Raw genomic sequence first — 23,277 nt, forward strand, 5'->3', positions numbered from 1 at the left:
TTCTGCAGATGCTGAAAATTCAAGAAACACACATCAAAGTTGCTGGTGAACGCAGCAGGCCAGGCAGCATCTCTAGGAAGAGATACAGTTGACGTTTCAGGCCGAGACCCTTCGTCAGGACTAACTGAAGGAAGAGTTAGTAAGAGATTTGAAAGTGGGAGGGGGAGGGGAGATCCAAAATGATAGGAGAAGACAGGAGGGGGAGGGATGGAGCCAAGAGATGGACAGTTGATTGGCAAAAGGGATATGAGAGGATCATGGGACAGGAGGCCCGGGAAGAAAGACAAAGGGGAGGAGGGACCAGAGGATGGGCAAGGGGTATAGTCAGAGGGACAGAGGGAGAAAAAGGAGAGTGAAAGAAAGAATGTGTGTATATAAATAAATAACGGATAGGGTACGAGGGGGAAGTGGGGCATTAGCGGAAGTTAGGGAAGTCAATGTTCATGCCATCAGGTTGGAGGCTACCCAGACGGAATATAAGGTGTTGCTCCTCCAACCTGAGTGTGGCTTCATCTTTACAGTAGAGGAGGCCGTGTCAGAATAGGAATGGGACGTGGAATTAAAATGTGTGGCCACTGGGAGATCCTGCTTTCTCTGGCAGACAGAGCGTAGGTGTTCAGCAAAACAATCTCCCAGTCTGCGTCGGGTCTCGCCAATATACAGAAGGCCACATCAGGAGCACCGGACGCAGTATATCACCCCAGCCGACTCACGGGTGAAGTGTCGCCTCACCTGGAAGGGCTGTTTGGGGCCCTGAATGGTGGTAAGGGAGGAAGTGTAAAGGCACGTGTAGCACTTGTTCCGCTTACAAGGATAAGTGCCAGGTGGGAGATCAGTGGGGAGGGATGGGGGGACGAATGGACAAGGGGGTCGCGTAGGGAGCGATCCCTGTGGAAAGCGGGGGGGGGGGGGGGGGGAGGGAAAGATGTGCTTAGTAGTAAGATCCCGTTGGAGATGGTGGAAGTTACGGAGAATAATATGTTGGACCCAGAGGCTGGTGGGGTGGTAGGTGAGGACCAGGGGAACCCTATTCCTAGTGGGGTGACAGAAGGATGGAGTGAGAGCAGACGTGTGTGAAATGGAGGAGATGCATTTGAGAGCAGAGTTGATAGTGGAGGAAGGGAAGCCCCTTTCTTTAAAAAAGGAGGACATCTCCCTCGTCCTGGAATGAAAAACTTCATCCTGAGAGCAGATGCGGCGGAGATGGAGGAATTGCGAGAAGGGGATGGCGTTTTTGCAAGAGACAGGGTGAGAAGAGGAATAGTCCAGATAGCTGTGAGAGTCAGTAGGCTTATAGAAGACATCAGTAGATAAGCTGTCTCCAGAGATAGAGACAGAAAGATCTAGAAAGGGGAGGGAGGTGTCGGAAATGGACCAGGTAAACTTGAGGGCAGGGAGGAAGTTGGAGGCAAAGTTAATGAAGTCAACGAGTTCAACATGCGTGCAGGAAGCAGCGCCAATGCAGTCGTCGATGTAGCGAAGGAAAAGTGAGGGACGGATACCAGAATAGGCACGGAACATAGATTGTTCCACAAAGCCAACAAAAAGACAGGCATAGCTAGGACCCATACGGGTGCCCATAGCTACACCTTTAGTTTGGAGGAAGTGGGAGGAGCCAAAGGAGAAATTATTAAGAGTAAGGACTAATCCCGCTAGATGGAGCAGAGTGGTGATAGAGGGGAACTGATTAGGTCTGGAATCTAAAAAGAAGCGTAGAGCTTTGAGACCTTCCTGATGGGGGATGGAAGTATATAAGGACTGGACATCCATGGTGAAAATAAAGCGGTGGGGGCCAGGGAACTTAAAATCATTGAAAAGTTTAAGAGCGTGAGAAGTGTCACGAACATAGGTAGGAAGGGATTGAACAAGGGGGGATAAAACCATGTCGAGGTATGCAGAAACTAGTTCGGTGGGGCAGGAGCAAGCTGAGACAATAGGTCTGCCAGGACAGGCAGGTTTGTGGATCTTGGGTAGGAGTTAGAAACGGGAAGTGCGAGGTGTGGGAACTATAAGGTTATCCATCCAATATAAGCTATATATCCATCCAATATAAGCTTAACTATAAGCTATCCATCCAATTGATAGCTTTTGATTCTCATTAACATATCCAAATGACATTCACCTAAACGGTTTCTCAGCTTGTTTTTGATTTGATTCATTAGGCTAAAACCTCGCTCATAGTCCGCACTAGACGCAAGAAAGGTTCCCCCAATGTCCATCAACTGTGCAAGGTCGCAAAACTGTTCATTTTGAAGTACAAATGCCACCATTTGAGCAAAGTTTGAAATCAGTTTGGATTTAATTTTTTCTTGCACGGAAAATTTGAAATCATTAAACTGTCTAACTATTACAATATTTTCAGCTAGAAAATCATGATATTTTAGACATAAGGCATTAACTTGTCCATCGCCAAATGTGAAGTTACAATCTGCAATTGCGGAGAAATCAAAAGCTGACCATTCTTGTACCTCATCTTCAGGAAACCTTTCTTCCAAATGAACACTCCTATAACGGGTATTAACGGTTCTGTTGCCTGAGCTTTTGTACACCGTCCAAATGCAATTTACTTGCCAAATGACGCTTCAAAAAGTCAAGTTTCCAAATATCATCCCACTTCTTTCCACTAGCAAATTCCCCAGCAACTTTCGCATCACGACAATACAAACAGGTAACTCCAGTTTCCGAATCATACATAAATATTTCTCGTAGCTAAACATTCATGACCTCATGAGCTTTCGATGTAGCAGTTTCTACTATTTTGTTAAGCCAATTAACTTTAAACAAATTTGCAGTTCTTTTGTGCTTCACGCTCTTTGCTTCTTTTGAATTTGACATAGTGAATCAATTTTTTTTCAGTAAAAACTTAGTAAGCTATCTACAGGATTTGAAACAGATTTCTGTAAACTTTACAATATGAACACTGTCAACCAAAGATGGCTGCCGCCGTGATGCAGTTGTACAAACCGGAACAGGAAAAGTGAAGTGATGTATATTAGTGACGTGCATTGTGGTATTTGAAAAACCGACTAACTAATTAACAGAAACATTTAGCTAAAAGATTATTTTCAATAATCTGCTAGGGATAAATTTGTCCCGGTGAGGAAGATAAAGAATGGCAGAGTGAAGGAACCATGGGTGACAAGTGAGGTGGAAAATCTAGTCAGGTGGAAGAAGGCAGCAAACATGAGGTTTAGGAAGCAAGGATCAGATGGGTCTATTGAGGAATATAGGGTAGCAAGAAAGGAGCTTAAGAAGGGGCTGAGAAGAGCAAGAAGGGGGCGTGAGAAGGCCTTGGCGAGAAGGGTAAAGGAAAACCCCAAGGCATTCTTCAATTATGTGAAGAACAAAAGGATGACAGGAGTGAAGGTAGGACCGATTAGAGATAAAGGTGGGAAGATGTGCCTGGAGGCTGTGGAAGTAAGCGAGGTCCTCAATGAATACTTCTCTTCGGTATTCACCAATGAGAGGGAACTTGATTATGGTGAGGACAATATGAGTGAGGTTGATGTTCTGGAGTGCGTTGATATTAAGGGAGAGGAGGTGTTGGAGTTGTTAAAATACATTAGGACGGATAAGTCCCCAGGGCCTAACGGAATATTCCCCAGGCTGCTCCACGAGGCGAGGGAAGAGATTGCTGAGCCTCTGGCTAGGATCTTTATGTCCTCATTGTCCACGGGAATGGTACCGGAGGATTGGAGGAAGGTGAATGTTGTCCCCTTGTTCAAAAAAGATAGTGGGGATAGTCCGGGTAATTATAGACCAGTGAGCCTTTCGTCTGTGGTGGGAAGGCTGTTGGAAAAAATTCTTAGAGATAGGATCTACGGGCATTTAGAGAATCATGGTCTGATCAGCGACAGTCAGCATGGCTTTGTGAAGGGCAGATCGTGTCTAACAAGCCTGATAGAGTTCTTTGAGAAGTAACCAGGCATTAGATGAGGGTAGTGCAGTGGATGTGATCTATATGGATTTTAGTAAGGCATTTGACAAGGTTCCACATGATAGGCTTATTCAAAAAGTCAGAAGGCATGGGATCCAGGGAAGTTTGGCCAGGTGGATTCAGAATTGGCTTGCCTGCAGAAGGCAGAGGGTCGTGGTGGAGGGAGTACATTCGGATTGCAGGGTTGTGAGCAGTGATGTCCCACAAGGATCGGTTCTGGGACCTCTACTTTTCGTGATTTTTATTAACGACCTAGATGTGGGGGTCGAAGGGTGGGTTGGCAAATTTGCAGACAACACAAAAGGTTGGTGGTGTTGTAGATAGTGTCGAGGATTGTCGAAGATTGCAGAGAGACATTGACAGGATGCAGAAGTGGGCTGAGAAGTGGCAGATGGAGTTCAGCCTGGAGAAGTGTGAGGTGGTACACCTTGGAAGGACAAACTCTAAGGCAGAGTACAAAGTAAATGGCAGGATACTTGGTAGTGTGGAGGAGCAGAGGGATCTGGGAGTACATGTCCACAGATCCCTGAAAGTTGCCTCACAGGTAGATAGGGTAGCTAAGAAAGCTTATGGGGTGTTAGCTTTCATAAATTGAGGGATAGAGTTTAAGAGTCGCAAGGTAATGATGCAGCTCTATAGAACTCTGGTTAGGCCACACTTGGAGTACCGTATCCTGTTCTGGTCGCCTCACTATAGGAAGGATGTAGAAGCATTGGAAAGGGTACGGAGGAGATTTACCAGGATGCTGCCTGGTTTAGAAGAGTATGGATTATGATCAGAGATTAAGGGAGCTAAGGCTTTACTCTTTGGAGTGTGACAAAAAACCAAGTTATCAGAAGATTGATGCAAATGAGAGAGATAAGGGAGAAGTGTTCAAAATGTTAATGAGAGACGAGAGAGATTAACGAAAAGACACACAGTTCCGAGTATTGACAGACCGGTTGCTTTGAACCTGAACTGCTTGAAGTTTGATGGACAGGCGATACCCCAGCAGGGGGATAAAACGAACAGGTTCGCTAAGGCAAGACAGACACCACGAGATCACGAGACCCTGGAAGAGCGGTGTGCCCCCACAAGTTGGTGGAGTTTGGAGGTCTGGTCGCGGGACCAACCATAGACGCGCAGGGTGAAAAGGTACGATCGGCGGGAACCTGGTGTGTGTGTCCGCCCTTGCCTGGGTGCCGGGTTCACCGCGGAAGAACGATCGTATCCGGAACGGAGGGGTCACAGTCGGTGACCTCAGAAGACAGTAAAAAGGCTCGCCCGAAAGCTAACTGCGAGGAACATCAAAGGTCTGTTTTGAATCAGAAAATTTGCATATTCACTCTCTCTCTCTCCAACTGCAGAACAGCGATTACTGCGAACTGTACTAAGCTGAACTGAACTCTGCGTCACTTGAGACTAATCATTTTACCCCTAGACTGCGATAGAGCTTGATTGATTCCTATTATCCTAGTTCTGTGTACATGTGTGTTTTATCATTGCTAACAGTTGCATTTATATCCTTACGATTAGAATACTGTGTTACTTATTTCTTTAATAAAACTTTCTTAGTTCCAGTAATCCAGACTCCAACTAAGTGGTCCATTTCTGCTGGTTTGGCAACCCAGTTACGGGGTACGTAACAGGAGAGACGGAGGATGAGAGGAGACACGACAGAGGTGCACAAGATATTAAGAGGAATAGATAGAGTGGATAGCCAGCGCCTCTTCCCCAGGGCACCACTGTTCAATACAAGAGGACATGGCTTTAAGGTAAGGGGTGGGAAGTTCAAGGGGGATATTCATGGAAGGTTTTTTACTCAGAGAGTGGTTGGTGCGTGGAATGCACTGCCTGAGTCAGTGGTGGAGGCAGATACACTAGTGAAGCTTAAGAGACTACTAGACAGGTATATGGAGGAATAAGATGGGTGGGGTATATAGGAGGCAAGGTTTGAGGGTCAGCACAACATTGTTGGCCGAAAGGCCTGTACTGTGCTGTACTATTCTATGTTCTATAAGTATAATTACTAATTACTACATTATTTTAGGTAACTAACCTTTTGTGCGCACATTAATTTCCTTTGTGTGCTGGTACAGAGAGATTGAGAAAGGGGAGGGAGGTGATGGACCAAGTCAATTTATGGACTGGGTAGGAGTTAAGGCAAAGTTGATGAAATTGACAAGTTCAGCATAGGTGCATAGACCCCAACGCAGTGGTCACTGTAGCGGAGGAAGAGTACCGGGGAAGGCTTGGAACATGGGACTGTTCTACATAGCCAACCAAAAGACTGACATAGCTGAGGCCCATGGCTACTCCTCGAGTCTGGAGAAAGTGGGAGGAGCTAAAGGAAAAATTGTTGAGGGTGAGGACCAGTTCGGCCAGACAGAGGAGGGTGGTGGTGGAAAGAAATCAAATCCAACTTGCAATAAATCCGCTTTTGTATTTCAACATATTTCAAGGTCAGAGTTCAACTTACCCTGCCCACAATCACCAGCGTCAAAACCACATGACAGTATGTTACAAGCTTGATCACAAAATTTATCAGCCAGCCAGGAATTGGCACAACCTTGGTTGCAATACGTTAATCCAGGGAGACCACCGCCAAACTGCCAGACCTGTCCATTTGCCATTCCTCCAGCATTACCACCACGACTATTTGCAGTGTTTCCTGTAATTACAACACCAAACATCAAGAATCTCTTCAATAATTTGCACTTACAGCATCTTTAACATTGCAAAATGCCCCAAAATGTTTCAATAAAATTTGATACCAAGCCATAAAGAACATAACTTGTTCCAAAGTTTGGTTAAAGCTTGATCAAAGAAAATTTGTAAAACCTCAGATGAGGAAGAACCAAATTACATGGATTTATAGTGAGCGGCAAAAAGACAGAGAAAGATTTAACAATTTATATTAATTTAGCACCTTTTTACGCAGTGAGGCATCAGAGCTGGGGAAGTGGGGAAGAGAGGATCATAGTGTTCTACTGAGCAGCAAGAATATCTGCAATTCAATGTTCTCTGGAGATATGAAAATCTATAATAGACAATTGTAAGTGGGCAGAGTGGGCAGAGTCATCATTAGCAGTCTATTAGAACAGAAGAGGCAGGAGATCAATAGCGTAATGTTCAAAGTTGAAACAGGAAACACATAAGTGGGTGAGCCTACAAATTTTGTATCTTGAACCATGCGGTGAATAGGCCCACCTACATTACTTTTATGACCATAAAACAAAGGAGCAGAATTGGGCCATCCGGTCCATCAAGTCTGCTCCGTCATTCAATCATGACTGATCCCTTTTTTCTATCTCCTCCCCAACCCCAGTTCCTGGACTTCTCCCTGTAACCTTTGATGCCAGGTCTAATCAAGAACCTATCAATCTCTGCCTTAAATACGCCCAGTGATCTGGCCGCCACAGCTGCATGTGGCAAAGAATTCCACAAATTCACCACCCTCTGGCTAAAGAAATTTCTCCACATCTGTTTTGAAAGGGCGCCCCTCTATCCTGAGGCTGTGCCCTCTTGTCCTAGACTCTCCCACCATGGGAAAAATCCTTTCCATATCTACTGTGTCTCGGCCTCTCAACATTCGAAAGGGTTCAATGAGATCTCCCCCCCATCCTTCTGAATTCCAATGAGTAAAGACCCAGAGCCATCAAACATTCCTCGTATGATGACCCTTTCATTCCTGAAATCATTCTTGTGAACCTCCTCTAGACCCTCTCCAATGCCAGCAAATCTTTTCTAAGATGAGGGGCCCTAAAACTGTTCACAATTCTCAAAGTGAGGCCTCACCAGTGCCTTATAAAGCCTCAGCATCACATCATCACATTTTATGATTCTTAAGTAGAATGAATCTGAGTGGTTTGACCTACCGAGACAATCGCCTCCATCCCAATCACAAGCTGAATTATTGCAAGCCCTATCACAGTAGCCATCCTTAATCCAAGACCCAGGACATCCATCAGCACAATTTGGAACTGGCCAGGTTAGATAAACCTAATAAAAAAAAATTGGCTTCTGTAACATTAACTGGCAGGGTGAATATATTGCAAAATTTAATTTGTTTGCTAAATTAGTATAAAAAAAGTATCAATTGCTAAATTAGTCGCCTTGGAAATTTCCTTAGCTCTCTAGAAGTGTGAGATTTCACGTTGTTACTAGAATGTATCTACTGTATCTAATTAGTGCAACTGAGAAGACACAATTACACTGCATAAATCAAATCAAAATCCATAAACAATTTTGCAGATCTACACAATTTTGTTCAAGGGTGCCATGGTAGCAAATGTGTACTGAATAGTGCAACACTATTAAGGCACTAGCAATCTGGGTTCAATTCTGCCGCTATCTGTAAGGAGTTTGTACCTTCTCCCTGCCAGTGCTCCGGTTTCCACCCACAGTCCTAGGACACATGGGTCAGTAGGATAATTGGTCACATGGGCATGGGCACGGTCTCATTGGCCAAAAGGCCTCATGACTGTGCTGTATCTCTAAAAATCAAAATACAAACGTTGTAGTATGTCATGTACTAAATTTAAAATACTGCCGACCTTTTGTCCATTTGAATGAGAGTAAAAGTCATCAGGCCATACTTCCTTGCCAAACATTACATCATCATTTAAATAGATGAATTTCTGAGAAAGGCCAGGAATGCGATGCAGGTGTGTTTCAATAGCTGGGGAGCTGAATGTTGGCAAATGGCTGAGATTCCTGAAAACTTCCTAAAGGAGAAAGGTCAAACATGAAAGGCAATCTGATTACTGTTCGAAATTAGATTCCTGGAAAGCAGTTTCACAGCAAATGGGCACTGAAATACCAAATGCCAGTTTAATAATTCTAAACAAATACAAAAAGACCTTGATAGGTTAATGTATCAAACTGACAAATTCAAAGTATTAGAAATAATACTTATTTATAATATAAGCATTATAATTTATTTATAGAGGACTTTTCATGCAGGCAATGTAGTTCAAAGTGCTTTACAATGGGATAAAGTGCAAACGTAAAAATAAAAGACAAAAAGATGTTAGTTAAAAACAAGGTTAAACAAATAGGTTTTCAGCTGGCATTTAGAAGTTTGCATCCCTTATCTTTTTAGGTATTGAATCCCACAGTTTAGGAGCCTAATTCAAAAAAGCTGACCTGCCAATTATATTTCGAGACATTGTTTAAACTCAAGAGACTGGCAGAAGAAAACCTGAGAGCTAGAGCGGGATTATAAAATAAAAGTGATTCTGTGATATACTTCAGTCCCAGAAGCATTCCATGTGACATGAAACCAAACACAGTGTACAGTGGTAGATGCAGAACTATATAAGATTGCAATGATGCAGTCTCCACAGAAGGGGATTGACATCAGCAAATGAAACCATTTAGATTCAGGACTATGAGCAGAAAGCAACACTTGAGATCCAAGCCATTTTCAATCTTCTTAATGATCTTGTATATGACTTGGTTCCTTAAGGTTGTCATCGCAGGAGGGGCTAGTGGGGACATGCTCCCATTACCTATTAAGTGCTCCCAATGTTGTATGCCTCTAATAGCCTCTGACATGCCTTCACGTGTGGCTTAGCTACTAAACCTGGCCAAGCAATTTCTACTGACAGGAGAAGGGGCAAAGATGGGTTATTGGCGCTTTAAAACCAGTTGCTTCGGGCGGATAGGGCTCATCAACTGTGGTTGGCCACTCATTCAGTAGCAGGAAAACTATTTCAAACCTCCGCTGCCTTGCAGCTATACTCACTCATGGGGAAGGCTTCAGCAGTAAACCCCGACGAAACATCCAGAGCTGCAGTTTCTAAGGTAGTCCTACACTGAGTCCAGTGCTGACTAGCAACTCCACTGTTACCAAACTGTATAAGTCTCTGCCATTCCTTCATGGAGAGGGGAAGTTTGGTACATGGGCAACAGCTTACACTCCATATTGTACTGTCTTGGATGGCATACTGACTCGAGTACTGATTTCGACAGCAAGTTCGCCACATCCATGGTCGATCCTCACCAACTGAAGCCAATTAAGATGTAGCCTGGATGATGGGAGTGATGGCTTTGTGGCCAAGTTTGCAGATGATACGAAGACAGGTGGAGAGGAAAGCAGTGTTGAGTCACTGAGTCATAGAGGAAGCAGGAAGAGGCTTAATTCTGTTCCTGTGTCTTATGATCTTATATTGTTGATTGCTTTTCAGAAGGTACATTTAGGAAACAAAGTGCAGTACAGTGGATTCTAGTTAATTGGGACACATTGGGACCAGTACATTTTGGCCCAATAAAGCGGCTGCTCTAATTAGCTAAAGTTTCATGGATATAGTTAAAAAGGTTTAAAAACAAATTATTGTTTAACTGAGTAACAAGTTATGTATTTAAATGAAATACAGAACAAACTAAACCACCAATACTACTAGAGTACTACAAAATTGTATTAGTTCCTAATAATTACCGATGGAGCTACTCATCCAATGTACCCTGCCATATAGGGCAATTTTTTCAGCTCAAGTCAATTTTTTTTTTGTGGTACCTTGGCAAGGGCCTGAATTTTTTTTTTAAAAAAGTCAAATCACTGATTTTTGAATCTGTGTCTATCAGCCCGAATGGGTAACAACACACAAGCATGCGTAACTGACACTATTAAAAACTCTCAGCAAGGTGTAGTGTCTAACGGCCACACAACTGCACATGACTGACACTAATTAGAAACTGTTTGGCAACAGTCTCCTGTCCCAATTAAGTGGCATAGTGTCCCAAATAACCAAAGGGAATCCCAGTAATTTTCTCAATTAGTTTTTGTCGCAAATAAATGGCTGCTCTGATTAACCAATGTCCTAAGGGGAATCCACTGTACTATTCCTTGCTTTTGATTTTAATGCATTTATTTTTTCTCAATTTGCCACTTTTCACCCACAAAATTACAGCTGTGATTGTAAATGTACTTGCCTGGTGTGTTACTATCGTAACACGAGGATTGTCCAAGTTTAACCAAGAAGGAATTTGGCCATTCGTTACGATAAAGACATGTCGTATCCAAGGTGCATATCTCTCCACAGAACGCAAAGAGTATCGTAATTCCTCATTGTCCTCAAATCGACTGGCTGAAATATCGTCGTCCTGCTTGGACTTGTGGAGAAGAGTGAGGCTGGTGAGGAATGGACTTTCTGTGTTACAGTTTTCAACTGCTTGTACACAATCATTGCAGTAAACATCAACTTATCTTCAGGTCCAATCCAGAACTACCATCATTATAACATTTAATGCAACTGTTACATACAGTCTCTCGTTCCGCGCCTTGTAAGGCATGAAAATGCCCGACACTGGCCCCTCAGGCCTGAGTCGACGTCATCGTCATGTAACATACTATAATCTCAACATATTATTTAATAATGTTGAGAATAATGGAGAAGTATTTTATCTCTAGTTCGCCTTCCACACTTGCGGTCTGAGCAGTAATTTTTTTGGTCAGATCTCAAATTTCCACCAACTACAGTTTTTTTAATTACACAAATTCTAACCTTTCAATCTTATATTAACAACATACAATATGTAGAAGAGAAACAGGCCTTTCAGCCCACAATGTTGTGCCAAACTAATTGAATTGAGCAACTGACACCTAATCACTTTTGCCCGCATATGGTCCATATCCCATTCTCTGCATATTCATAGGCCTATCTAGAAGTCCCTTAAATTCTCCAATTGTATTTTCCCCCACCACCTTCCTGGCAGCACATTGTAGACACCCACCACTATATCTTTAAAACAAAGCTTCCCCACACATCTCCTTTAAACTTCTCTCCACTCACCTTGAGTGCCTGTCCTCTAGTGTTAGACATTTTGACCCTTAATATTATAAACTTGCATCAGATCTCCCCTCAGCCTCTGCTGCTACAGAGAAAACAATCCACGTTTGTCCAACCTCTCCTTACAGCGCATGTCCTCAAATCCCAACAGCATCCTGGTAAACCTCTTTTGCACCTTTTACAAAGCTTCCACGTTCTTCCTATAATGGGGAGTCAAAGTGAATGCAATAATGCAGATGCAGCCTAACCAGAGTTTTATAAAGCTGTAAAATAACTTCCTGATTCTTGAACTCAATGCCTCGACTAATGAAAGCATTCCATTCTTTTCCAGATGTTTATAAATTCTATCCCTCAATTCTCTCCAACAGCTTCCCGACCAATGCTATGAGACACACCCATCTATAATTGCCAGAATTATCCCCATTTCTCTTCTTGAACAAAATGAACATTTGTTACTTACTAGTCCCTGAGGATCGTTTCGGCGGCAAGAGAGGACACAAAGATCTTGGGCAAGGCTCGAGCAATCATTACCTCTTCTCAATAACCTGACGTATATCCTACAAAGCTCTTGGGTCTTAACTACATTAACATGAGACCCAACACCACCTTGTTATCTCAAAATGCCCTTGCATATTAGCATCTCCACACTGATCTCATGATCATCGATGACCTTCTCCTGATAATACTGGCAAAGTATTAATTTAGGAACTCATCTACATCCAAGCACACATACCCTCATTTACCCCTCTTGCTCTCGAATGGATGAAACGCTTTGCATACATTCTACATAAATACTGCCCAACCAGCTGTTGGTTCTCACTTTTTTCCTAATTTTAAGTTTCCAGCATCTATAGCAATTTATTTTTTGGCTTTGGTTCCCCACATTATTTTGGTGCTTAGTGGAGAGAAACCCTTCAAATGAAATATACAGTATGAAACTCCTGTTACACAAAATGCAGGTTACACAAGATACTGCAAAAGTGAATTTCAGCAAGGCATTTGATTAGGTACCCCATGCAAGGCTTATTGAGAAAGTACGGAGGCATGGGATCCGAGGGGACATTGCTTTGTGGATCTAGAACTGGCTTGCCCACAGAAGTCAAAGAGTGGTTGTAGACAGGTCATATTCTGAATGGAGGTTGGTCACCCGCAGAGTGTCTCAGGGATCTGTTCTGGGACCCTTACTCTTCGTGATTTTTATAAATGATCTGGATGAGGAAGTGGAGGGATGGTTTAGTAAGTTTGCTGATGACACAAAGGTTGGAGGTGTTGTGGATAGTGTGGAGGGCTGTCAGAGGTTAGAGTGGGACATTGATAGGATGCAAAACTGGGCTGAGAACTGGCAGATGGAGTTCAACCCAGATAAGTGTGAAGTAGGTCAAATATGATGGCAGAATATAGTATTAATGGTAAGACTCTTGGCAGTGTGGAGGATCAGAGGGATCTTGGGGTCTGAGTCCACAGGACGCTCAAAGCAGCTGCGCAGGTTGACTCTGTGGTTAAGAATGTGTACAGCGTATTGGCCTTCATCAATCGTAGAATTGCATTTAGGAGCCGAGAGGTAATGTTGCAGCTATATAGGACCCTGGTCAGACCCCTCTTGGAGTACTGTGCTCAGTTCTAGTTGCCTCACTACAGGAAGGATGTGGAAGCCATAGAAAGGGTGCAGAAAAGATTTACAAGGATGTTGCCTGGATTGGGGGGCATGCCTTATGAGAATAGGTTGAGCTGACTCGGCCTTTTCTCCTTGGAGCGACGGAGGATGAGAGGTGACCTGATAGAGGTGTATAAGATGATGAGAGGCATTGATCGTGTGGATAGTCAGAGGCTTTTCCCCAGGGCTGAAATGGTTGCCACAAGAGGACACAGGTTTAAGGTTCTGGGGAGTAGGTACAGAGGAGATGTCAGGGGTAAGTTTTTTTTACTCAGACAGTGGTGAGCGCATAGAATGGGCTGCAGGCAATGGTGGTGGAGGCGGATACAATAGGGTCTTTTAAGAGACTTTTGGATAGGTACATGGAGCTTAGAAAAAGAGGGCTACGGGTAAGCCTGGTAATTTCTAAGGTAGGGACGTGTTCGGCACAACTTTGTGGGCCAAAGGGCCTGTATTGCGCTGTAGGTTTTCTATGTTTCTACAAAAACATACTTGATGTATTAAAATACTTAAAAATTCTTAACACATGGTATATTTTAAAAGTCCACATTTACATTTGCAGTCCTGTAACAACTTGAAGGACGTACCTGGCTGATGGTGCTGAGGTCCCACAATAAATAGACTGGGTTGATTGTTATCTCTTTTCCTTCCATAGTCATGTTGTTCTTGGGTTGTTTGGTTAGTTCTACAAAATCTCTAGGATTTTTGAGCAACAACAGCACAACACCAGCCTCAGAATATAACAGAAACTGGAGAGAAAACATCAAATTCAGAACGTTACTGACTTTGCAACATGGATTTCTGCTGCTAAAGGGGTCACAACAATCGTGGATGCCCAATTATCAGCGACATTTGATCTGACGTCATCCCGTTTAGTAAGTTAGTAGGTAAATTGTCCTGTAATTTGGCAAGAGTTAAATCAGTGGGTTGCTGGCGGTGTGATTCGAGGGCAGGAAGGGCCTATTCCGCACTATATCGCTCAATAAAGTAATAAAATAAACATGGTGCTTTTCAAATCCAAATTTCCTGCCAAAGTTCCCTCCATCCAAAGAGCCTGGATTTGAAATACTTACTTGCTGGAAAGGCTGATCTTCAGTCCAAGGCAATTAAGTTTGTTTTTACACTATTGCTACAAGGTTCAGAATTCATTTACAAATATTTAAATGTCTGAGATATGCAAGACATTTCAACTTTTGAGCAGGGGAAGAAATTCTGATGATCTAGCCACTAGCAACATAGTTAGGTTTAAGCTGTTTATGTCATATTAATGTTTGTCTTGAGGTACTTGTATCCATTAACATGGAACAGGTTTACATTCCATATTGGTGGAAGGTTTAAGTTGATCAGGATCTTGCTACAGGTTTGACAGACCAATCTGAAGAGGAAAGTAAAGGCACAAGTGTGACCAATTGAAGGTCAACAAAAATATCCATGCAACTTCTGACAAGAGTCCACGAGACCATAAGACATGGAGGCAGAATTAGGCCATTCGGCCCACTGAGTCTGCTCCATTCTATCATGCCTGATTTATTAGCCCTCTCAACCCCATTCTCCTGTCTTCTCCCTGTAACCTTTGACGCCCTGACTAATCAAGAACCTATCAGCCTCCACTTCAAATATACCCAATGACGTGGCCTCCACAGCCATCTGTGGCAGTGAATTCCATGGATTCAGCCTTCTGGTTAAATTAATTTCTCCTCATCTCTGCTCTAAAAGGACATCCCTCTATTTTGAGACTCTGTCCCCTGGTCTTAGACTCACACACTATAGGAAACATCCTCTCCACATGCACTCTGTGCAAGCCTTTCAATATTTGACAGGCTTCAATGAGATCCCCTCTCATTCTTCTAAACCGCAGAGAGTACAGGCCCAGAGCCATCAAACATTCCGCACATGTTAGCCCTTTCATTCCTGGGTTCATTTTCGCTACCCTCCTCTGGACCCTGTCCAATGCCAGCATAACTTTTCTTAGATAAGAGGCCCAAAACTGTGAACCTCCTGTGGACCCCTCTGAACAGTCAGTTTCATAGCTAATGAATTCTGTCCACAGAACAACAGTTTAATGTTTATGTGGTATAATACACCTTAATTATGAAATTTACATACCAGGTCAAATAAACCAATCTCTCAGCTTACAAAATAACTTGCATTATAGCAGAGGGAATATCAATTAAACAACACTTGCGTGGCATAGGGAAGAACAGGACAAAGAAACATTCAGTCATTATTCACAAAAGTAAGAAATTATTTCAGTTTGGAAACATTCACTGCATCAAGTTCATTGGTAAGCTACAAACAGAATAATTTATTGCCATCCTATGTTCAATATGACTTTTAGATAATACTCTAAAAATATTCCTTTCGTTAAGGCCTAAAGATCTAGCATGTCCGTTGAGGCTTTTCATGGAAAGAGGTCAAGAATAGCCAGGACAATTGAAAGATGACCCCAGCATTGGCTGACTGATATTCTGCCACGCCTGATTTGAATTTCCAATACTATGCTGTTGAAATGCATAGACCCATTTAAGGGGATACATGGATAGAGTATCAAATTTCTCAAATCCTGAGCAATGATCAAACAATTTCCAATTAGCCCGTGTCATCCTTTACATTAGTAATTAAATAACTGTTGCAAAGGCAAATGTGCTTCTGCTCAGTTGGAATTTAAAAGGTGCTATAAAATATTGTACTGCAGTACTTGACTTACATGGGACAATACAGCACACAAAGAAGCCCTTCAGCCTTCAGTGTCTGCTCTGGACATGATGCCACATTACATCTCTTCTGCCTACCCCTCCATTCCCTGCACACTGCCTGATATCATACAATTAGAAAGATCATGCTACTTAAAGCTGACAAAGCATTAGTTTAATTCCTCTGCCACTTCCTTACTCTCCATTGTAAGTTCTCCTGTCTTTTACCACATTTATCCTCATTAGCCCTTTATTAAATATATACTTAAAGCAGCTTCTACTAATTTTTATCTTATTACTTTACTCACATTGTTTATTTTCACTTTCTTAATTTTTTGAACATATTTTGTTGATTTTTTAAAATATGTCCCTAGTCTGCCTATTCTAGCAATTTTATAAACCAAATCTTTAGATTTAATACCAGTTTTAACTTCCTCTGTAATGCATGGCTGGCTCACTTTTCCAGAAGTATTTTAAAGGAATGCAGATTTGTTGCAAATGTCTTCAAATATTAATCATTGTTTACCCACCATCATTCTCACTAATGTAATCTACCACAGCCAATTTATCCCTCATACCTCCACAAATTAATACGGAAAGTGGTAGTCACTCCTGAGTACAGATTGAATTAGTTTGGATTGGTACAGTCAGCATAGACATCATGGGCTGAAAGGCCTGTTTCCATGCCATACATTGCGTTACATGTAGAACTGATGCACTGTTAACACACACGCCACTATCTGTGCAGGAGAGATTTAACCAATGTTGAACCTTTATTAATGACCAAATTAAATTCTAACTTGTACTGCTACCACAGTTAATTAACTATTTTTCCAAAAAGAACTTGTGACTAAGGTTAGATAGTGAAACAATAAATCCCACGCCATAATGTGCTGGAATATTAACCCCAAGCACAGATAGCCTGAAAATGTGCAGAGTACCATCTAGTGGCTGAAATCAGTCATGTCCAAAACAAGCAAAATAATTAGCAGGCAAAGATCTTCCAATGATATTGTCATGGACAATGTATAGTGGAGAAGTAGAAAGACCACAGATTGTATGCAAGTGGTTTTGTAGCTAATTGGTCAAGTCACCGAGCGAGCTACGATGGTGGAAATTAACATGAAAATTAAACAAACCATGTCAAAGGCTGTAGGAAGAACAGACTGACCTTGACACATTGTCACAAATTACTTTGTACTGGAGTACGTCTGAAAACATAATGAGGGGAATCAGAAAGGAATTCGGGGAAGGGAATTAGTTTTGGAAGGCTATAACAATTGAATGAAGATTCAGGGTAATTTAGTGGTGTTTAGTAATTTAGGGGTTAGTGAAAGCAAGCATTAAAACAATCAGTCTGATCGACCGTCAATTTGGAAACAAAGTCAAATCACTTTAACTAGTTTTTAATTAAGATCATAAGACATAGGAGCAGAATTAGGCTACTCAGCCCATCAAGTCTGCTCCAACATTACATCATGGCTGATTTATTATCCCTCTCAACCCCATTCTTCTGCCTTTTCTCAGTAACCTTTGATGCTTTGACTAATCAAAAACTTTCAACCTCCACTTTAAATACACCCAGTGACTTACCTGTGACAATGAATTCCACAGATTCATCACCCTTTGGTCTTAGACTCCCCCATTATAGGAAACATCCTCTCCACATCTGCTCTATCTAGGCCTTTCAATATTTGATAGGTTTCAATGAGATCACCCCCCCCCCCATTGTTCTAAACGCTGGCACGTACAGGCCCAAAGCCAAACATTCCACATACATTAACCCTTTCATTCTGAGAATCACTTTTATGAATCTCCTCTGGACCCTCTCCATTGCCAGCACTTCTTTTCTTGGTGAAATCAAGCTTAAGAGAAATTTTTTAGAATAAGAATCACCAATGAGAACAAGGAAGAACCTTGCTAAGAGTGTTGTGAAAGTTTTCTACTAGAGCACTTGAGTCACATCACTAAATATATTCAGGGCTGAGACCAAAGTTTGAACCAGCAGGATATAGAGCATTATGGGTTACATAAAGAATGACGACTATGGCCGAAACCAAATCACTGATGAACTTACTGAGCAACTTGAGGGGCCAAAGTCTACTCCTGTTTCTGTTCTTATGTTCCCATGGAATACTGAGCTAGCAACAGTCTGATTTCCTTTTGCAATCAATGAAATAACACATTTTCCTTAAAATTCAAAACAAGTGTAAGGATAAGATATTACCTGTTTCATTTTGCCTGCAATAAATGGTGGCAGCTTGGCTCGAATTTGTTCCTCCTCTTTGCAGGACGCTGGAAAACCACTCAAGAAAGCAAGATTTTGCATTAGAATGGATCCAGGAGAGTCTTTATCTGTGGTCTAGACAAAACAGTTACTTGCTGTTAATTGTGTAGAGTTACAGTAAATTCTCACTGCTATTCATGCATTCACAATTCTCATGTAACTGGCAAAAACTGGCTTTTAATCGAAAAATAAGCTCAGCAAATTTAATTTTGTTATACAAAATAGTTGTAAATAACTTCCATCTCCCTAACGGAGCTGTAAAGTGCACTCAGTGCCCACTTTATTAGGTACACCCGCTCTTAATGCAAATATCTAATCAGCCAATCATGTGGCAGCAACTTGATACCTAAAAGTATGCAGGCATAGTCAAGAGGTTCAGTTGCTCTTCAGTCCAATCATAATGAAGAAGAAATGTGATCTAAGTTACTCTGTGGAATAATAGTTGGTGCTGGATGGGGTGGTTTGAGTATCTTAGGAACTGCTGATCTCCTGGGATTTTCACACACAACAGTTTCTAGAGCAGGAGTTCCCAATCTGGGGTCCATGGACACCTTGGTTAATAGTAGGGGTCCATGGCATAAAAAAAGGTTGGAAACCCCTACTCTAGAATTTACAAAAAATAGTGCTAAAAATAAAAATACACATCCAATGAGCAACGGTTCTGTGGATTAAAGCATGTTATTAATGAGAGGACAGGGGAAAATAGCCAGACAAGCTGATAGAACATAAGAAATAAAAGCAGGAGTAGGTCATCTGGCCCATCGAGCCTCCTCTGCCATTCAATAAGATCATGGCTAATCCAGCCAAGGAAGGTGACAGTAACTCAAATAACCATGTGTTAGAACAGTGGTGTGCAGAATAGTATATCTAAATGTACAACACATTGAATATCGAGTGGCTAGGTGACTGGGTTCCACTCCTGTACATAATAAAGTGACCTAGTGCAGCTGCAATGAAACGGACTCAAATTCAGCACTCATCTACCCAAATGCCTTACCGCAGCATTATTTCAACTTTTAGTTTATTTATGTTTACACATGAGGGCAATACAGTTGTAGGCTGATAAGGTCATCAAAGATTTAACACTTCATTTGATGATGAGTTCAGTCATTGTGGATAGTATGGAGGGCTGTCAGAGGTTACAGTGGGACATTGACAGGATGCAAAACTGGGCTGCGAAGTGGCAGATGGAGTTCAATGCAGATAAGTGTGAAGTGGTTCATTTTGATAGGTCAAATATGATGACAGAATATAGTATTGATAGTAAGACTCTTGGCAGTGTGGAGGATCAGAGGGATCTTGGGGTCCGAGTCCACTGGACACTCAAAGCTGCTGCGCAGGCCGACTCTGTGAAAGCACATGGTGCACTGGCCTTCATCAATCGTGGGATTGAGTTTAGGAGCTGAGAGGCAATGTTGCAGTTCTACAGAACCCTAATCAGACCCTACTTGGAGTACAGTGCTCAGTTCTGGTCGCCTCACTACAGGAAGGATGTGGAAACCACAGAAAGGGTGCAGAGGATATTTACAAGGATGTTGCCTGGATTGAGGAGCATGCCTTATGAGAATAGGTTGAGTGAACCCAGCCTTTTTTCCTTGGAGCAACGGAGGTGACCTGGTAGAAGTGTATAAGATGACGAGGGTCATTGATCGTGTGGATTGTCAGAAGCTTTTTCCCAGGGCTGAAATGGCTAGCAGGAGAGGGCAACAGTTTTAAGGTGCTTGGAAGTAGGTACAGAGGAGATGTCAGGGGTAAGTTTTTTTTTAAAAAACACAGAGAGAGGTGAGTGCATGGAATGGGCTGCCAGTGACGGTGGTTAAGGCAGATACGATAGAGTCTTTTAAGAGACTCCTGGCGAGGTACATGGAGCTCAGAAAAATAGGAGGCAATGGGTAACCCTAGGTAATTTCTAAGATAAGTACATGTTCGGCACAGCTCTGTGGGCTGAAGGCCTTTATTGCGCTGTAGGTTTTCTACATTTCTCTTAATTTAATTTTATTTTTGGTGTATTTTACAGTAATATCATTAGACCATAACTCAGGAGTGGAATTGGGCTACTCAATCAAGACTGCTTTATATTCTGACTGAACCCATTCTTCTGCCTTTTCCCCGTAAACCTTCACACCCTTACTAATCAAGAACCAATCAATCATAGTTTTAAATATACCCAATGACAGCCTCCACAGCCATCTGTGCCAATGAATTCCACAGATTCACCAAACTCTGGCTAAAGAAATTCCTCCTCATCTTTTATTCTGAAGCTGTGCCTTCTGGTCCTAAACTCTTCCACTATTGGAAATATCCTTGCCAGATCCACTCAAAGCAAATCAAGGTCACTGTAAATTTATTATCAAAGTACTTTTGTGATTTACATCACCATATACAACCCTGAGATTTTTTTTTGTCGGCATACTCAATAAATCCAAGAACCATAATAGAATCAATGAAAGACTGCACACAACAGGGTGGACAAACAACCAACGTGCAAAAGGCAAAATGCAAATACAAAACAGAAATAATAATAATAATAAATATTGACAACATGAGATGAAGACTCCTCAAAAATGAGTGCATAGGTTGTGGGAACATTTCAGTGAAGGGACAAGAGAAGTTGAATTAATTTATCTCCACTGGTTCAAGAGCCTAATAACTGAACCTGGTGATGTGAGTTCGAAGGCTCGAATACCTCCTTCCTGATGGTAGCAAGAGGGAGAGCATGACCTGGGTCAGCACTCCATGTAGATGGTGAGGAAGGCTTTACTCATGATGGACTGGGCTGTATCCATTACTTTTTTGTGGTATTTTCAGTTCAAGGGCATTGGTGTTTCCACATCAGGCTGTGATGCAACCAGTCAGTATACTCTCCACCACACATCTGTAACAGGTTGTTAAAAGCATTTGATATCATACTGACATCGTTTTGGTAGATCTACCCCGGCCTTTCAATTTTCAGTAGGTTTCAATAAGATCCTTCCATCATTCTTCAAAACCCCATTAAGTACAGGCCCAGAGTCATTCAACGCTCCCCATACACTAACCCTTTTATCCCCACGATCGTTCTCATGAACGTTCTCTGGATTCCTTCAATGCCAGCACATCCTTTCGCAGATAAGAGGACCAAAACTGCTCACAATATAAGTCAGTGATTTTAAACTGATGATTCTGATCAGTTTATTACAAGATAATGATGTACAGTTTTATCCAAGAATCGTTTCAGCACTTCAAAATTAGAAACATAGAAAACCCTACAGCACAATACAGGCCCTTCGGCCCAAAGTTGTGCCGAACATGTGTCTACCTTAGAAATAACTAGGATTACCTATAGCCCTCTATTTTTCTAAGCTCCATGTACCTATCCAAAAGTCTCTTAAAAGACCCTATCGTATCCGCCTCCACCACCGCTGCCAGCAGCCCATTCCACGCACTCACCACTCTCTGCATAAAAAACTTACTTCTGACATCTCCCCTGCACCTGTGCCCTCTTGTGGCAGCCATTTCAGCCCTGGGAAAAAGCCTCTGACTATCCACACGATCAATGCCTCTCATCATCTTATACACCTCTATCAGGTCACCTCTCATCCTCCATCACTCCAAGGAGAAAAGGCTGAGTTCACTCAACCTGTTTTCATAAGGCATGGTCCCCAATCCAGGCAACATCCTTGTAAATCTCCTCTGCACCCTTTCTATGGTTTCCACATCCTTCCCGTAATGAGGCGACCAGAACTGAGCACAGTACTCCAAGTGGGGTCTGACCAGGGTCCTGTATAGTTGTAACATTATCCCTCAGCTCCTAAATTCAATTGCACGGTTGATGAAGGCCAGTGCACCGTATGCCTTAACCACACAGCCAACCTGTGCAGCAGCTTTGAGTGTCCTATGTACTCGGACCCCAAGATCCCTCTGATCCTCCACACTGCCAAGAGTCTTACCATTAATACTATATTTTGCCATCATATTTGACCTTCCAATATTTATCCATGCTCTTCTGGTGTACGCTTTGCAAAGATAGCACTGGCAAATTGCTTCTTCAAAATCTAACAAAATATGATAGGAGTCATAAGAAACTGCAAATGCTGGAATCAGGAGCAAGACAATCTGCTGGAGGAACTCAGCGGGTTGAGCAGTACCTGTGGGAGGAGAGGAATAAGTCAATAATTCCTTTCATTCTCAAGAGGCTGCCCATTTCATACGGTTCCTCCAGTGGGTTGTTGCATAAGGTTACAGGACCTCAATCACAATTCATTCACATCATATTCAGGTCCATGTAATCAGTTCAGATTCAGATTTATTTATCACATGCACATCAAAAGGTACAGTGAAATGTGTCAGCTGTGTTAACATGCCACACATTCTGGCATCAACATAGGATGTCCACAATACAATATTTAATTGTCCAATATTTAGCAAGGTTTCAAAACTATAAGAATACAATATTTCAAAGTAAACTTATTATCGAAGTACATGTCACCATAAACAATCCTGAGATTCATTTTCTTGTAGGCATACTCAATAAATCCATAACAGAAAAATAACCATAATGGAATCAAAGAAAGACCGCACCAAGTTGGGTGTTCAATCAGTGTACAAAAAACAAACTCTGCAAATGAAAGAAATAATAAATAAATAAGCAATAAATAATAGAGGACATGAGATGAAGAGACCTTCAGAGTCCATCGGCTGTGGGAACATTTCAATGATGGAGGAAGTGAAGTTGAGTGAAATTATCCCTTTTGGCTCAAGAGGCTGATGATTGAAGGGCAATATCAATACCATTCTTCCAAAGACTGCTGAACTAAATAAAAACAAAAGAGGCCTGCTTTTGGATATTTTATATTCACCTACCCACCTAACATAGGCGAGTTACCAGGTTTCACCATCTTGGTCCTCACCTGCTTGTACTGACCCGGGCTGAATGACCAAACTCTCCACCCTGA

The 23,277-nt window shown here is 42.2% G+C and overlaps 1 protein-coding gene across 4 annotated transcripts in view; it reads right to left on the bottom strand.

Annotated features, from left to right (window-relative positions):
• gnptab (N-acetylglucosamine-1-phosphate transferase subunits alpha and beta) overlaps positions 1-23,277 on the bottom strand; it is a 77,844-nt gene that overhangs the window by 32,453 nt on the left and 22,114 nt on the right. For 3 of the 4 annotated variants that reach the window (XM_072267399.1, XM_072267402.1, XM_072267403.1), the window contains exons 8-13: positions 18,284-18,418; positions 13,951-14,112; positions 10,853-11,032; positions 8,473-8,643; positions 7,795-7,918; positions 6,396-6,587 (exon numbers count right to left, since the gene is read on the bottom strand). In XM_072267399.1, coding sequence (XP_072123500.1) covers positions 6,396-6,587; positions 7,795-7,918; positions 8,473-8,643; positions 10,853-11,032; positions 13,951-14,112; positions 18,284-18,418 — 964 coding nt within the window. Of the gene's footprint in view, positions 1-6,395; positions 6,588-7,794; positions 7,919-8,472; positions 8,644-10,848; positions 11,033-13,950; positions 14,113-18,283; positions 18,419-23,277 lie in introns of all 4 variants that reach the window. The other variant, XM_072267400.1, reaches the window with a different exon arrangement.

The sequence above is a fragment of the Mobula birostris genome, chromosome 9 (assembly GCF_030028105.1).
Source record: "Mobula birostris isolate sMobBir1 chromosome 9, sMobBir1.hap1, whole genome shotgun sequence".
Lineage (NCBI taxonomy): Eukaryota > Metazoa > Chordata > Chondrichthyes > Myliobatiformes > Myliobatidae > Mobula > Mobula birostris.